The sequence below is a fragment of the Dendrobates tinctorius genome, unplaced genomic scaffold (assembly GCF_039654945.1).
Source record: "Dendrobates tinctorius isolate UK_male_01 unplaced genomic scaffold, ASM3965494v1 ptg000008l, whole genome shotgun sequence".
Lineage (NCBI taxonomy): Eukaryota > Metazoa > Chordata > Amphibia > Anura > Dendrobatidae > Dendrobates > Dendrobates tinctorius.
In genome coordinates this window covers 7,580,912-7,597,481 of record NW_027361676.1, presented here as the reverse complement: position 1 = coordinate 7,597,481, position 16,570 = coordinate 7,580,912, and the positions used below count along the sequence as shown (strand labels likewise).

General features: G+C 39.2%; 1 protein-coding gene across 2 annotated transcripts in view; it reads left to right on the top strand.

Annotated features, from left to right (window-relative positions):
- The window catches only part of LRBA (LPS responsive beige-like anchor protein), a 920,035-nt gene that overhangs the window by 869,668 nt on the left and 33,797 nt on the right, over positions 1 to 16,570 (top strand). For both annotated transcript variants that reach the window (XM_073576254.1, XM_073576253.1), the window contains exon 52: positions 602 to 769. In XM_073576254.1, coding sequence (XP_073432355.1) covers positions 602 to 769 — 168 coding nt within the window. The remainder of the gene's footprint in view (positions 1 to 601; positions 770 to 16,570) is intronic.

The window sequence follows — 16,570 nt, the reverse complement described above, 5'->3', positions numbered from 1 at the left end:
AGCTCTGTGTCACTGATGTCTTCACACAGCAGCAGATTTGGTGCAGTGTATGTGTGAGCACTGTGTCTCTAATGACACAAATACTGATGGGAGCAGCCTGTCCCAGAATACAGGATGATTTTACCTCCTCACTAGTTTCACTTTCCATAGATCACTGTTCAGCGTGTGTCTGGGGGAGGAGCAGCTGGGTGGTCTGCTCTCTGCAGTGAGGCTGCTAGAGGGGGAGGATTTGTTACTGTGTGATGAGGGCTTCTTCATGTGGACTGGGAGGGCCTGTAGCCATGGAGGGTGGGATTGTTGCTATAGAGGGCATGTTTGGAGTAGAGTAGGAGGTTACGACTAGTTCTCATTTCAATGCCATAACACCCCCCCCCCCCCCCTTGGACGTTCTGCTCAGAATATCTAGAAAACCGTGCAAACTAGTGACAGAAAGTAAATTACTTATTGTCATAATTCTGCAGCCCAGATATGTACTGAGATTATGTGAAAAGCCCGGACAACCCCTTTAAGTACCATAATTGATGACACTGATTTTATTCAGTTTGCTTATTTTCATAACATTTCTTCTTCATATTGGGTAAATGTACTGTTATCGTTGCAGGCAAGCTAACTCAGGTGGTCTTTGGGCACTGGGATGTGGTAACATGCTTGGCCCGATCTGAATCTTACATTGGAGGAGACTGTTACATACTCTCAGGATCAAGAGATGCCACACTGCTATTGTGGTACTGGAACGGCAAAAGCAACGGCATTGGAGACAATCCAAACAGTAAGTGGTTTCTCACGGTATATTAAATGTATCCATTGCACTCATGTGATAAACGACGGACAATCCATGAAAAGGTTTTAATTTTTCACATGTTAGCAGATCAATGTTTGACCTGTAAAAAATAAAACTGATGTAATTGAACAGAAAAAGCTAACAAAATGGATTTTCCAAATATGCATTAAACAAGAATATAACAAATACGCAATTTGCTAAAAGGCTAGTAGCCTTAACACTCTTTAACTGGAAAAACGATTTCCGTTTTCCTTTGTGTAATTGGAGTTTCTATTTAATATCGAGTTCTACGGCATTTTGGAGTACTTTGTCATTGTGTGTTCTGCAGTGATCTCAGGCCACACACATTACTATTATTTATTTCCTTATTTCTTCTGATTTAAGCCTTATTGGCCCCAAATCAACTCATCTGTGGCCTCGATCAGCCAATAAAGATGGCCACTATTTCCCCATTTTATATTCTTCCTGGAATTGCCTTTTGACCACAGTCCCTTCAGAAGTGTGTAGTCTTTGGCTGACCGCATCATTTGTTCCTGTGGGGTCTTACTTACTGCCAAACAATAGGAAAGGGACACTAATGCGAAGTTACAATCTTAAGACCATACAATGTATTTCCAGCTTCAGCATATCTGAACACATATATTTACAGATTAATTTATATGTGGCGTTAGCGACCTTTCTGGTTCTCTACAGTACAGTTCCTGAGTTACAGCCTGAATTATTGTCCAGAACTGTATTCACACTTTTACAAGGTTTAGAAATGAAATCTTCCAACATCCGTTGTTGGCCGAGCATTTGTATGGAGCTTGTTCATGTGATTTGCATGTTGATGATTTCTGTACACCATACATTGTACAGTAGGAAGGGGGTAACACGCCATGCACACGAAGCATAAACCTCACTCACATTTACTCTGCTACTCAGATTTGATTGACGTACTGTCAAAACGTTGTCCTACACTGTACACTCGTGTGCCGCCTTCATGCAGTTTTGCATCAAAGTGTAATCTTTTGTCAAAAAGTGGTTGATTTCTAAACTTGGATGCACAAAAGAGGCTAAAAATAAAAGTACAAGATTCATACATTTCAGGTATACAAAAGTTTAGAGATGATGCATCAGTATTAAAAAAAAAAAAAACGCAAAAAGTGACAGTAGATGACGTTTTTAGCCTTTTCATTCGCAAATTAGTTGATTACTCTCAGTATTGCAAAAGCACATTTTTAGTGTGACTTTTTCAGTGACCTCAAAATCTGATGAAGTTTGGGATGTACCCACTGTGAGCATGGGGATGATTCTGTAAAGTATATGAATGGTAAATGAAGCCTTGACCTTAGATATGAAGAATTTATAAGGTGAACTCATCAATTCACCTGTTTTCTCATGTCGTTTTGACCACTGAATAAAATTGGAGAATCAATTAGAAGAATTTATGAAAAAAATAGGCTAAACAGATTAGCAAAGTGATTCATTTCATTAATGCATTCCAGTTAGCTGTGAATGAGTGAGATGCTATTCCCTTCAAGCAAGAGTCTGAACTTTACTTATTACTAACTACGGTACTGCTGTTTCAGTGAGATGTCCTGTGCATCGTCAATCAGTTATAAGAAAAGGATGTAGCTTTTTATATAGCGGTTAATCTGCTAATAGTAGGACACAGCAGCTTGTAAAGGGTTAATTTGATTCTCATACTGCGCAGAAGTCGAAGCAGCCAGACCACCCAGAGAAGACTGTAGGCTTTACCTGTACAAGTGCTTATATCCTTCTTCTGCAGATGCTCCTAATATACAGGGATATACAGGGACCAATCTGATTTGGGCACATATATGACTACATTCAGCATGCAGTAAAGAGATTATCCCATCTCAGAAACAGGAAGCCTTACACAGATGTAAAATGGTGAGACTGAGACTCCCAACTTCAGTCTCCTTCTCTTACAGGGCAGAGCTTTTATCGCTACATTAGTGAAGAAATATTAATATTTTGATTTTTCAAATTATATATATGTGTGTGTGTGTGTGTGTGTGTGTGTGTGTATATATATATATAATATTTTATATACACACACAGTCCTGGCCGAAAGTGTTGGCACCCTTGAAATTGTTCCAGAAAATGAAGTATTTCTTGACCTGAAGATTGTGTGTGCGTATGGTATTAACTTAAAGGCAAATTGGGCGCAATTTCACACAAAACCCCAAAAATGGTCGGGATAATATTGTTGGCACCTTTCCAAAATTGTGGGTAAACAACTTTATTTCAAGCATGTGATGCTCATTCAAACTCACCTGTGGCAAGAAATAGTTGTGGGCAATATGAAAGTCACACTTGAAACCAGATGAAAAGGAGAGAAGTTGACTCTGCTTTGTGAGTCTGTGTGTGCCATACTAAGCATGGGGAACAGAAAGAGGAGAAAAGAACTGTCCTGTGGACTTGAGAACCAAAATGATTGAGAAATATCAACAAGCTCAAGGTAAAAAGTCCATCTATAAAGATATTGATCTTCCTTCGTGCATGGTGCGCAACAATCAAGAAGTTTAAAACCCATGGAACTGTAGCTAATCTCCCTGGATGTGGACAGCAGAGAAAAATTGATGAAAGGTTGCAACACAGGATAGTTTGGATGGTGTATAAGCATTCCAATCAAGTTCAAATAAAATTCAAGCTGTCTTGCTGGCTCGGGGTGCATCAAAGTAATTACAAACTCTATCATCGTTTGAATGAAATGAAACGTTTTGGCAGGTGACCTAGAAAGACCCCACTTCTGACACAGAAACATGAAAAAGCTAGACTGCAGTTTACTAAAATCCTTTTGGGAGTCTTGTGAACAGATGAGACCAAGATAGTTTTATTGGTAAAGCACATCATTCTACTGTATACCAAAAATGAAATGAGGCCTACAAAGAAAAGAACACCGCACCTACAATCAAATATGGTGGAGGGTCAAAGATGTTTTGGGGTTGTTTTGCTGCCTCTGGCACTAGGTGCCTTGACTATGTGCAAGTAACATGAAATCTGAAGATTATCAAAGGATTGTGGGTCGCAGCGTATTGCTCAGTGTCAAAAAGTTGGGTTTGCATCCTAGGTCAGGAGTCTTCCAGCAGCTCAATGACCTCAAACATACTTCAAGCAGCACCCAGAAATGGATGGAAACAAAACTCTGGAGGGTTCTGAAATGGCCAACATTGAGTCCAGATAAACATCTCATTGAACACCTGTGGAGACACCTTACAATTGATGTTGGCAGAAGGCACCCTTCAAATATGAGAGACCTGAAGCAGTTTGCAAAAAAAGAGTGATCCAGATTTCCTGTTGAAAGGTGTAAGAAGCTTGTTGGTGGTTATAGGAAGCGATTGCTTGCAGTTATTTATTTCAGAGGGTGTGCAACAAAATATTAAGTTGAGGGTGCTAACAATTTTGTCCCATTTTTGGAATTTTGTTTGAAATTATGTCCAATTTGCCTTTTTTCCCATCTGGTATTTTTATGTTGTTCTAATGCACACAATGGAAATAAACATGTGTATAGCAAAACGTGTGTAATTGCAATAATTTTCTGGGAGAAATACTTCACTTTGTGTAACAACTTCAAGGACATCAACACTTTCGGCCATGATTGTGTGTATATATAATGTAACCATTTGATTGAAAAGTTTAATTCTGGGCATTAATATGATATTGTACTTATGTCCATCTCTGAATTAATTGCAGTAGATTCATTGGACCTTATCCATCTCCTTATGTACTTAGGTGTGTATGCTTTGCACAAAAAAAAAATTGCCTACTCCTACATTTCTGTTTTAAAAATGTGGCACAATGATGTATAATTCACAATAATGTAAGAACCTAGCAATCTAGGCTGTGCCAGACTTTCTTCATCACCGTCCTCCCATTGCTTTGCCTGTGTGTCTGGATAACGGTGCTTTACATATCTCAGGTCCTATTTTATCACATTTATGAAAGAAACATGAGTATGTTGCTTCTGTACACATAGGGTAGGTGCACATGACGTCTTTTAGATTACATTTTTTTTAATACTGTATAAACTAGTGATCGGCTTACGAACTGAAGCCGCTGATAAATGATCGATGGTCAAGTCACTTTAAACCACTTCAAGACTTTCGAAGCCTGAATCGGCGGCTGAGCATATGACCAGCAAGTCGGATTGACAGTGCAGTGCATGTGTTAATTCTTTTGAGCACTTAAGTGCTTTCTTTCGGGCAGGTTTCAGGCGCAGTGTGCACATACCTTAGAATGAAAACTCTAAAGCAACATTATGTAATTTCTTTTTTAATTTTTTTTTATACTCTTTGGGCCTGATTCATCATTTGTGCTTTATTGAAGTTGCTTTTCTTTTTTTTTTGTGATATGGTATTCGCTGTTTTTTTTTTTTTTTTTAGGGTGACAAATTCTTCAAAATAAATTATGTGATTCATGAATTTGTCGCAATCAAAATTGCTTTGATTTTTGTCTTTCCATTTTTTGCAACTTTTCAACACCTAAAGCCGCACAGGCTTTGAAATGTCACAAAAATGCACCAAACTGAAAACTCAATCCAGACAAGGAATGGAGCGAGATGCACCAAATAATGCAACATTTGGTACAAGTTCCATTTCATGAATCTTTCGAAAACTTCAAGATAAGCAAAGTTGTTGAGGAAAAATGAAAAAAAAAAAAAGACATAAAAGAAGGATAACTTAAAAAGCGTCACAAGACGTCTAGAGAATAAGATGCAAATACTAAAATCACTGAACAGGTGAAAGACTCCTAAAAGCTGGATATTTAAAGAAAATCTGTTCTGTTTAATAGAGAAAGTGGATTGTATAGGGACAAGCTGATGTGAGTGTATCCTGAACAATGCTGTATAAAACTAGTCAGAAATATTTAAAACTAACATTATTCTGTATATGTAATATAGGGTTCGATGGACATAAGTATTTAAGATGAATATTTATGTATTTACAATCACATGGTTTCTGGACTCTAAATATTATTTTATCAAAGATTTTTTTTCTTTATGTAAAAAAATGTATAGTTCAAGTGAAACAAGTTGTAAAGGGAAGCTACTAGTAGTTTATCTCCCGTTGGTTCTATAATAGAAGTTGTGGTAGGTTTCAGGCAGGTTTGTCCGTGTCAGGAGCTTGAAGCTCACAATTAATATCAATTGTGTGCCTTGTATATCTCACTAATCATCACTAGCAGGCGGCATTAGCGTAAGGAATGAATTGATATATTCTGGACTGTAGTAATGAAGATCACACCTCATGCTTTCATACAAACCCCCCTAACAAGGTGTTTTAGGATTTTTTTTCCCATCAGTTACTAAAGTGTTACCAGTCATATGCTTCATTCAGCGCATTAAATGAATACATACGAGCAGCTATTTTACCTAGGCATAAACCCAGTAAAAAGTTCCTTTGTGCGTCTTCAGAAAGTACATTAATGCAGGTTTCCAGCCCCGCCGCATAAATTTCATCTCTTGCATAGTGCAACATTTGTTGAAAAGGACTCTTTTGCATCTTGTCAAGTGTAGAGCTAGTATGTGGTTTTTGAAAGGTAATTAAAAATGATTTAAAAACTTCATTATGAAAAAGAATATTATGCCGGTGCAGTTTGATCCCATAAGAAAATGCAATGTAAAAATAGAGTAATTGCCCAATACTGGGTTATAGACGAGTGACAATGGGAATGAGGCGGTCACAGTATAAATTTCCCAGTTGTGTTTTTTAGCCACTCCTTCAATTTTGTTTGTTTTTGGGTTTTTTTCAATTTTTGTTTTGCTTAATTAACCTTATCGTATATAGATGACTTGTTTCAGACACAGATGTTTTTCAACCTTGAAAGCTACTGTGTTTTCAGGCTCGGTCACTTACGATGCAGTGTACCCACTCGGAGACTATAATGTATGTTGTGACAGCCACAGATCACAAGGCAGAGCATTTAAGGTTATTTGTGGCAACGTCAGGCTAATTGTGCAGTTGACAAAGCTGAAACTTTCACCTCTCGGAGCTGTGCACTGTTCAAGAAGGCTGGGAATAATTACAGTGATGAATTCAGTCCTTCACATTGATGCTTGATGGATTATTTAGGTAAAATTTGTTTTGATTTGGAGGGATCAATCCATCTAAATTCTGCAATCCGCAGCTACTTGTGTAAAGAAAATAAATAGAGCAGCGGCTTCTCGTCACTGAGCTTACGGGATGGATCAGAGGAGCGGAGGACTTCCCACCCCCTGTACACAGCAGCTTTATATGTACAGTAACAACAAGGCACCCAACGGTGCAAAGAACAGCAAATAACAGCCGGGCAGCGCTGTCATCTAGGGCTCCGCGCCACCCTTCACTTACCTTGTCTGAACCATTTCAGAACACATTTTGTAGCATTCACAGATTTGATGTCTGGATTATATGTAAAATATCAGTTGCGTTGATTTTATTTTTTATAAATACAGACATATTTTGTAACGTATTTCCCCCTCGCATTGCATATTGATTAGTTACATTGTTATTTTTCTTCGTTCTTATATATTTTAGTGGTTTTTTTAATAGTATTTCTCGTTCCATCCCTGTTGTCCAAATATCAAGCGCCAGGAATTGTCATAAATTGTCATAAATGTGTTTTTTGTACAAAATGCAGCATAACAGTTTTATGCTCTGGACGTCTGTGAACACAGAGAATAATACTACAGTATGTTGGCGAATTGTGGCAGGTTACATCAAATCATCATCTGGCAAAGCAATAGTGCCACCTGATGGTAGATATGTGTAGTACATTATCAGCGGCCTGGTTACTAGAAGGGGCTTTTAGCTGCTTCTGATCCTTCACTTTCACACATTACTTGGTTCTCCATTTGGTGACTGACCTTTTAAAGCTTTGCTTTTCCTTTATTCTTGCTGGCATTGTATTTTACAATATTATGTATTCTAGTATTTTTATTACTTTTATCATTTTAATTAGGAACGATAGATAAAATAGCAAAATGAATTAAGTGGTTCAGTTATTAATTAACATTTTTGGAAAACGGTTCATTTTAGAGCAGTGAATGTTATTCTTTATTCTGTAGTACAAGGTATATTAAATATGTAGGAACCTTTACCTTCCGGTTATAGTTTGTTAAATTGCATTAATTTACATCACCACAAATAACTACTTAAATAAAAAGACATTTTGAATCCTTTTGTATAAATATCGATATCTGGCATATACTTAAAGAAAAACCAGGACTCAATATAAAAAAAACTAACATTTCCCTCTAGACCAAGTTCATACAGGGCAGATTAATGCAGTTTGTTTTCTCTTCGCCAAAGATTGGATCTCCGAGGATTCATACTAAAGCTCTTAGAAGGATTGATTTTTTTTTTTCACCTTTATATGATCTGTTCAAATAAAAAAAAAAAGTATAATTAAAGGAATGGAAAATGTTGTGGAAGAACTCGTGTTTATTCTTTTTTGTTTAAATCACATGTAAGAAAGCTACGGAGAACACTAGACAAAAAATGATGATGTGGGTAAGTATTCCTCTCTTAGGCCGGGGTCACACTTGCAAGTGTGATGCGAGAAACTTGCGCAAGTCTCTTGCGTCAATACCCGTTTTTAGAATCCGTTGTACTTGGAACTTACAAGCAGGTCTAAAGGCCCCTTTACATTTATCGATGCACCAGCAATCCCGACAACGATACGACCTGGTCAGGATCGCTGGTGTATCGCTAAATGGTCGCTAGTGAGCTGCCACACAGGCAGATCTCACAGCGATGTAGCGACGCAGCAGCGGTCATTACTTACCTGTCAGACGCGGCGATCCTGACGTCCTCCCGCCCGCGTCCACGCGTCGCTCGTAGGCGCCAGCAGGAAGCCCAGCAGGAAGCGCCCGACGAGAAATGGACCCGGCTGATCTCACACGATCAGCGACAGACAGCGGGGGAGCCGGTCGGAGGTAAGTATCACACATAGCGATATCACTAGCGATATCGCTGCTGTGTCACAAAATCGGTGCCGCTTTAGCGATATCACTAGCGATATCGCTATGTGTAAAGGCCCCTTAAATCTGCTCCTAATGATAAGGATACTGTGTAATCAAACCATAAAGGAACACCCTACACACGACATGGTGGCTCAGTGGGTAGCACTGCTATTTGACATATACTCCAAATAAGTACTTAGAGGGAATTTACATTACCTTCTTACATATACATTATTATTACATTATGCGCCCAACTGAGGAGTAATAACATTGTTTATAACGCGCTGTGGAATATATTGGCACTGCATAAGTAAAGAAATAAGAAATGCCTAAAATGTAATCCTTAGAACTAAAAATATTTTTGCATTTACACGGTAAACCATCAGTGCTTGGCATCCAAATATTTTACCCAGGGTTTAAAAAAACCAACCCACCTTGATGTATAATTTTGTTTTCGTTAATGTATTTTTGACTTATGTTCCAAGCGTGTAGTAATTTATAGTAATGAGCTCTAGAACAGGTGGTCAAATAGCCTGCACTGTAATTTATCAGTTGTGATATTCTGGCCTAATTAACCAGCGTTTTGTAGCTCGGTATATTTCTCCGCAGCGCTGACAGATTAATAGGAAGAGGGCTTGTGTTTAAATCTCCAGCTTGGAGAGACAGAGAGCTAGACTCTGTTCATTTGTTTTATTAGTATTAGCCTAAAACATTGCATTGCTCAAAGCCTTCTGCCTATAGAACAAATAAGGCTTCAGCCTCAAATCCGGTATCTTGCCTCTTTTCTAAACCCATAGCCATCCATGTTTGCTTTTAAAATTAATACACATTTCATTTTCCTCTTTTTTTTTTTTCTATTTATTTTGGGAGCTAAGCTAATGCTTGCCATATGCAGGAGAAATCCACCATACTTGAACACGGTACAATTATTTACCTTGCTTAGTTGCTTAGAAAAATGAATATACCATACGAGCCTGGGGCTATGTCTATAAACAGAGGAAAGAGTGATTTATGCCCGGGAACTCCAATTGTGTAATTTAAACCAACCATTTGTGTTAGTAGACTTTGATGCAGTCCAAGTATATTTGGCTAAAAAAAAAAGCCTACTTGAATAGGAAGTGTGATATGTCTACAATTAGTACTTGAATTTGCAGTTAGTCTAGCAGGACGAGTCCTAACAATAAGCGTAAACACGGCATGTAACTTCATTTATTTTAAAAGGTGTTATGTCACACAGACCTGTCAATGTGCGGGGACCGAGTGAAGCCACCACCTCTATCCTTACTCTGAATGGTTATCTATGAGGGGTCTTATGTTCTGAGCTTAGCAAAAATATTAAGGGGGTGCTGCAAGGTATAATATGACTCGAGAAAGTCTTATTCTACAATCTGAGCCTCCGTTGTGTACTTTGTCAGGCTTAGTTTGGACTAAATGTGTTTTACTTTAATCAAGGAGGTTGTGTGGGTGACTCTAGGGACAAAGATTATCAGAGGATGATTAGATAGTCCAAGTAGCTGATCTGATTTGTTTTGTTTGTTTTCTATATTGTAACTGAACTGGTTAGGCTAAGTGCACACGTACCGGAACTCTCGCGGAAATTACCGCGAGAATTCCGGAATTCCAGTCCGCGGGAAAATCGCATTTTAAATTCCCGCGATTTTCCCGCCGAAAAACTAGCATTTTGCAAGCGTAATTAGCTTGCAGAATGCTAGCGTTTTCCAAGCGATCTGTAGCATCGCTTGGAGAACTGATTGACAGGTTGGTCACACTCGTCAGACACAGTGTTTGACAAGTGTGACCAACTTTTTACTACTGAGGCCGCCTATGCAGCATCAGTAGTAAAAGATAGAATGTAAAAAAAAAAAAAAAAAATAGTGTTAATTCTCACCTTCAGTCGTCCCGCGCATCCGTTCCCAGTAATTCTTTGCGAAAATGCCCGCGATGACGTCAGTTCTCGCGGGATCGCGACGTCTCGCGGTCATTCGCGATGACGTCGCACGAATGACCGCGAGACTTCGCGATCCCGCGAGAACGGACGTCATCGCGAGCATTTTCGCAAAGGACTACTGGGAACGAGAGCGTGAAGAGAAGCGGGAAGACTGCGCGGGACGTCGGAGGGTGAGAATAACAATATTTTTTATTTTAAATTCTATTTTTTACAGGGATATGGTACCCAAAGCCGGGAGGACAGTCTCCTCTCCTCCGGACCGTGGGTACCATCCGCAATTGTTCTGCTTACTTTTCGCATGGTGGGCACAGCCACATGCGGGAAGTAAGCGGAACAATGCATTCCTATGGGTGCGGGATCGCCGCGATTCCGCAAATTAATGAGCATGCTGCGGTTTTTACCGAGAAGCGATTCCGCCGTGGTAAAAACCGCAGCATTAGCACAGCATTGCGGAATCCCATAGGAATGCATGGGATGCTTATTTTTCGCGTTTTCGCGGCAAAAACGCGCGGTTAAAACTGCCACGGAAACGCGAAAAAAACGCCACGTGTGAACTCAGCCTTAAACTATTTGTCAGTACTGTTTTGATGATGCATCAATTTAAAAGGTGGCAAAAAATGAGCCAAGTTATGCCAAACGTCTAAACATTGACTATGTGTCACAATAGTACACGTTGCTTAAAATATTCTGCTTTCTTGTTTCATAATGGCACTCAGTGTTATGCTGGGATCACACATGCGTGAAACTCATACGAGTCTCGCATGTTAATACCCGGCATTCAGGAGCAGAGCGTGCAGCTGCTTGTATCGCTATGCAGCCGCACGCTCCGATCCGAGTGCCGGCAGCATTAACATGCGAGACTCGTCCGAGTTTCTCATATGTGTGATCCCAGCCATAATGGGAGTCTGTCACCAGGTTTTTGATACCTGACCGAGAGGATCATGATGTAGGGGCAGAGACCCTGATTTCAGCGATGTGTCACTTAGTTTACTGGGTGCAGCAGTTGTGATAAAATCACAATTTTAGCTTCAGCAGATTTAGCAGAGCTCTGAATGCTGAGCTGTGTATAGCCCCACCCACAACAATGATTGGCAGCTTTTTCTGTACGCTGTACATTGACAGCTGCTAATCAGTGATGTAGTCGGGGTTATACAGAGCAGTGGATTATGAGGCATGAGACATTTACTCATGTAATCTCCTGCTAATAAAACACTAATGTTATTGAAACAGCAGCACATAACCTAGTAAGTGACACATTACTGGAATCAAGGTCTTTGCCCCAACATTCTCCACGAACAAGCGAAGAAAGGGATGGCACTCACCGTCCTGTAAAATCCATGCTTTATTGTCACATTAAAATCTTCAGCAGGAGAGCAATGTGTGGGATACAAGGACGACGGACGTTTCGTGGACGGACGTTTTTCTGGATGAGCACCTATATGTCCGGGCACATGAGCCTAGAGCATTTGTGATCCCCATGAGGGGGTAGACAGTGTAGTGGTTCAGCGGTGCGGATTATTTGTTTCTTTGCATTGGCCCCAACCTTGTTCTGCTATCGGATTACACAGTAAAACCTACTGACAGATTCCTTTTAACAACTTTGATGTACTTTTAAAGGGCTATGCCAGGAAAATTTTGATTAGGTGAGCACATATGTAAAAAGTAGCAGTCTTCTACGTATTAACCTGTTGGCATCCACTTGGATCCAGTACAGGCTGCTCTTTGGTCTGTGCATAGATAGGAAGGTGCTGATAGCACCGTTCCACCAGACAGCTTCAGCCTGTGATTGGATGCAGCAACAGGTGACTAAGAACAGCATGTTTTCAGAAAGCATCTAATGATGCTCTGCTAGGAACCTTGGCAGTCGGGGTCTACTGAAGGCCTCTGTAACTGCATTTTAGTCCTTCTGTGACATTCAGCCAGAAGCTGGGCTTTATAGGACAACTGCAACCTTGCTATGTACTGCAATACTGTCGTAAACGGACGCACAGTCAAATCCTCTAAGGGAGACTAAAAAAAAAATGTAAAACTTGAAATCACTTTGCTTTATGCCTTCAAAAATAAAGTAAAAAAAAAACATTTAGTATCATTGTGTTCAAAAAAAAGTCCAATATATCGAAATCTAAAATTATTTAAATATTAAACGCTGAAAAGAAGGAAAAAAAAAAGCAACCCCAGAATTGTCATTTTTTTTGGTTGCTTCATGAAAATGTCATATGTACCCCAAATGGGTATCAATAAAAAATTGAGCTCAGTGTGCAACAGCTAAGCACTCGCACAGCTCCGTCTGCACAAAAAAGATCTGAGAAGATGACGTTACAAATGTGTGTATGTAATGTAAAAAATATTTTTTTGAACTTTCAGATTTTTTTGCAACCACAAAAAATGAAAAAAAAAAAAAGATGGTTTGGTATCTCCCACACAATGAATGCCATAAAAGAAAAGCCAAAAAAAATGTTCAATTTCGGACTTTTTATTTTTGCAACTTCACTGCACTTAGAATTTGTTTTTCCCCATTTTCTGATACACTATATGGGAAAATAAATGAGGTCATTCAAAACTACAACTTGTCCTGGAAAAAAACAAGCTCTCGCATGGCTGTCTATTGAAAAAAAAGTTATGGCTCTTGGAAAAGAGGAGGAAAAAACAAAAGCGCAAAAAAGAAAAATTCCCTTGCCATTTAAGGGGTCTTATAAGATTATCGCTGATTGTTTCTGTATATTCACCCCTAAGAATTCTCTTAGAGATTATCGTTAAGGGACGTAAATAAGCGATTGTGGAATAATTTCTATAAAATGTCACTTTTCTATTTAGCTTGAGGTTATCCAGTGTTTACTTATATTGACTGAGAGAAGGACAGAAAGTGACAATCCAAAACCATTTCCTTTGCCCAAATTCAGAGACCGCATGGTATTAAATCGACTCGTGCGTTAGTATTTTATATCTAGCTAATAAAAATCTGTTTGACACAACTTGTTAATAAAATTGTAGAAAAAAGCTGATAAACCAGCAAACGAGGAGCTTTGAGAAAAATCAAATTGCAATTATGAGTAATGACCATAACATAGCGTTTACTAAGTGTAATATATAGAGAGTATAAAAAAATCTCTCTTTCACAATGTCTTCTTTCTAAAGCCAGCTTTCCCCGGCAATGGCTGGGCTTTCTGTGAATAGTTTTTTCTTTCAGGAAACAGAATCTTTGCTGTAATTATTCCCATTACAGGGATATAGATCATGGTTTGATGTCATTACTGCAAAGATATGCTCTCAGTCCATAAAAATGCCACTTCAGATTTATGTTATGAAAATGGCAAAGAATTCCTTACTGACTTTTTTTTTTTTTTTTTTTTTTTTAAATGTACTGACCAGTTGTCACTCCTTCCCGACTTCTATGTAATTTTTTTTTTTTTTCATGGCTACTGAGGAACATTAATAAAATAGGGGAATCTGTCATGAGTAACTAGTTTTACTAATCATTCTTTTCACTATTGTGTGTTATTTGACCAATTAACATTAACGAGTCATATTGTGTGAATGTTATTTTAGTAAAAATTGTGGGTTCACATAGTATGAAAAAAATAGACGCCCACATCAATAAATTATTCTTCGAGCTCGCTCACACTGGCGTATAATACGGAGGAGCATAATGCGAGAAAACATTGCCTTGCCTTCTGACCAGTGTTATTAAATGAGGCAGTGCCCACCTGCGAGTTTTTCCTCCGCTCTAATTGGACTTAGGAAAGAATAGCAGCATGCTGTGAGTGGATGCGACAATCGGATTGCACTTCCCATTGCAAGTCAATGAGTGCAAGAAAAAAATCAAACAATATTGACCAGGTGGCATTGGACTCCAGCGAAGCTCTTTCAGATGGGTCTTGCTGATAATGATGCTTGTTGGAGATGCCTCAACTCTGGAGGAAATCACACACACATATTCTGGGATTGTCCCAAACTGAGACATTTTTGGGACGGTGTTGAGCTAGTTCTTAAAAAATTGCAACTAATAAAGTCTAATCTCAGGGCTACGGAAGTTCTCCTTTCATGCCCGTCAAAGGATTTCTTACCAAAAAAGCATGGTCTACTCCCACTGATGCTAAGTGCTGCAAAACAGCTGATAGCTGTACACTGGAAAGATGTTGTCCCACCCACAGGAGGAGTGGCATGTTAAGATAAATCAGATTTCTCGCCTGGAGGAGCTGTCTAGCTGGGAGATCTTTAACCATAAATCTTATGTGTCGACTTGGGCCCCGTGGACTGGATATCTGGGGGATGATCCTCTGGGTGAGAAATCTAATACCACATGAAGTCTTACTTGGACCTGATGGCCTTTATACTAGGGTAGCTGGTCCCAAGGTTGCTTACAGAACAGCCCATCTACTCTATTTTCATAAATATACCCATCAACTGCTAGTGTTCATGCCGACGGCTACTTTTTGTTGATGTTATTGTTATTGTTCAATATTATGTATCCCTTTTTACCCTTCCCTTCTTTCTTTTTCCTTTCCCCACCCACTTTTACCTCCCCTCTTTCCCTCCCTTTCACCTTGGACCGACTCCTAAGCAATACTTCGCCAATTGTACTTGTAAAATGGTGTTGTGTCTTTTGGTGTGGTGCAAATTTGAAAATAAAGAATTTAAAAAAAAAAAGAAAAAATCAAACAGCACACGGCCCATGATTTTTGCGCACACATCTCAAAGAAAACCTGACATTTCATCAGCCAATTACAGGAAATTCACAGCCCGGACTGTCAAAATAGTATAGATAAAATAGATATATTGAATAGATAGATGTCCAGTAGATATTTAATGTCACAAGCCTCCGACATATAATAAACTATCACCTTTTAGAGCCTTTCATGTGACAATACAGGGTATTTAGCCTTAATCTATTAAATAAATACATTTAGAAAATGACAATGGGTCCCCCCATTTTTGATACCCAGCCAAGGTAAAGCAGACAGTTGCAGGCTTGCATTATCAGGTTGGGAAGATCCCTGGTTATTGGACGCTTCACAACCTAAAAATACAAGCCCGCAGCCTCCCCAGAATTGGTGCATCACACTAGTTGTGCCAATTCTAGCAGTTCGCCCCAGCTCTTCCCAATGCCTTGGTGCGGTGGTAATTGGGGTAATGGTTTATGGGGTTGATGTCAGCTGTGTAATGTCAGCTGGCATCAAGCACTGGTGGTGTTAATGGACAGGTGTCTATCAGACATGCCACTACTAACCCAGTAAGTTAAAAGAAAAAAAAAACCACACAAATATTTTATTTTAATAAACACCACATTCTAGCCTTGTTAATCCAATTTATTAAAAAAAAAAAAATAGAAAGCCATCTAGTCCAGGTATTCAGGCATAGTCCACAAATGGGAACCTGAAATACAGAAAAAAAAAATAGAGAAGTAAAGAAATAAAATCAAGAAGCGGTCCCTCAATCACCAATGTATTATTTAAAATAATCCCCACAGCTCGGACATAATCCATGGCGTTTCTACAACGTCCACAGATTCTGCACTACAACCTATGGAGCATTGTTCTCAGAACAACTCTTCATAGGTCACTGCCGGTCATATCTCACGAACAATTAATTTACTGAGTTACTCGGACATCATTGCTCAGGAGACATGACCAGGAGTGACCTATGAAGCATCGTTCTCAGAACAACGCCCCATAGGTTGCCGTACAGAATCGGTGGACGTCGTGGGAACGCCTTAGTTTACGTTGGAGCTGCAGGGATAATTTTTTAATAATAAATTGGTGAATGAGGGAGTGTTTTCTTTACCTTTGCTTTTTTGTCTTTCAGGTTCCCATTTGTGAGCTACTTCAGATTTGGTGGACTATGACAGAATCTCTGGACTGGGTGTTTTTTTTTTTGTTTTAAATTGGTGAAA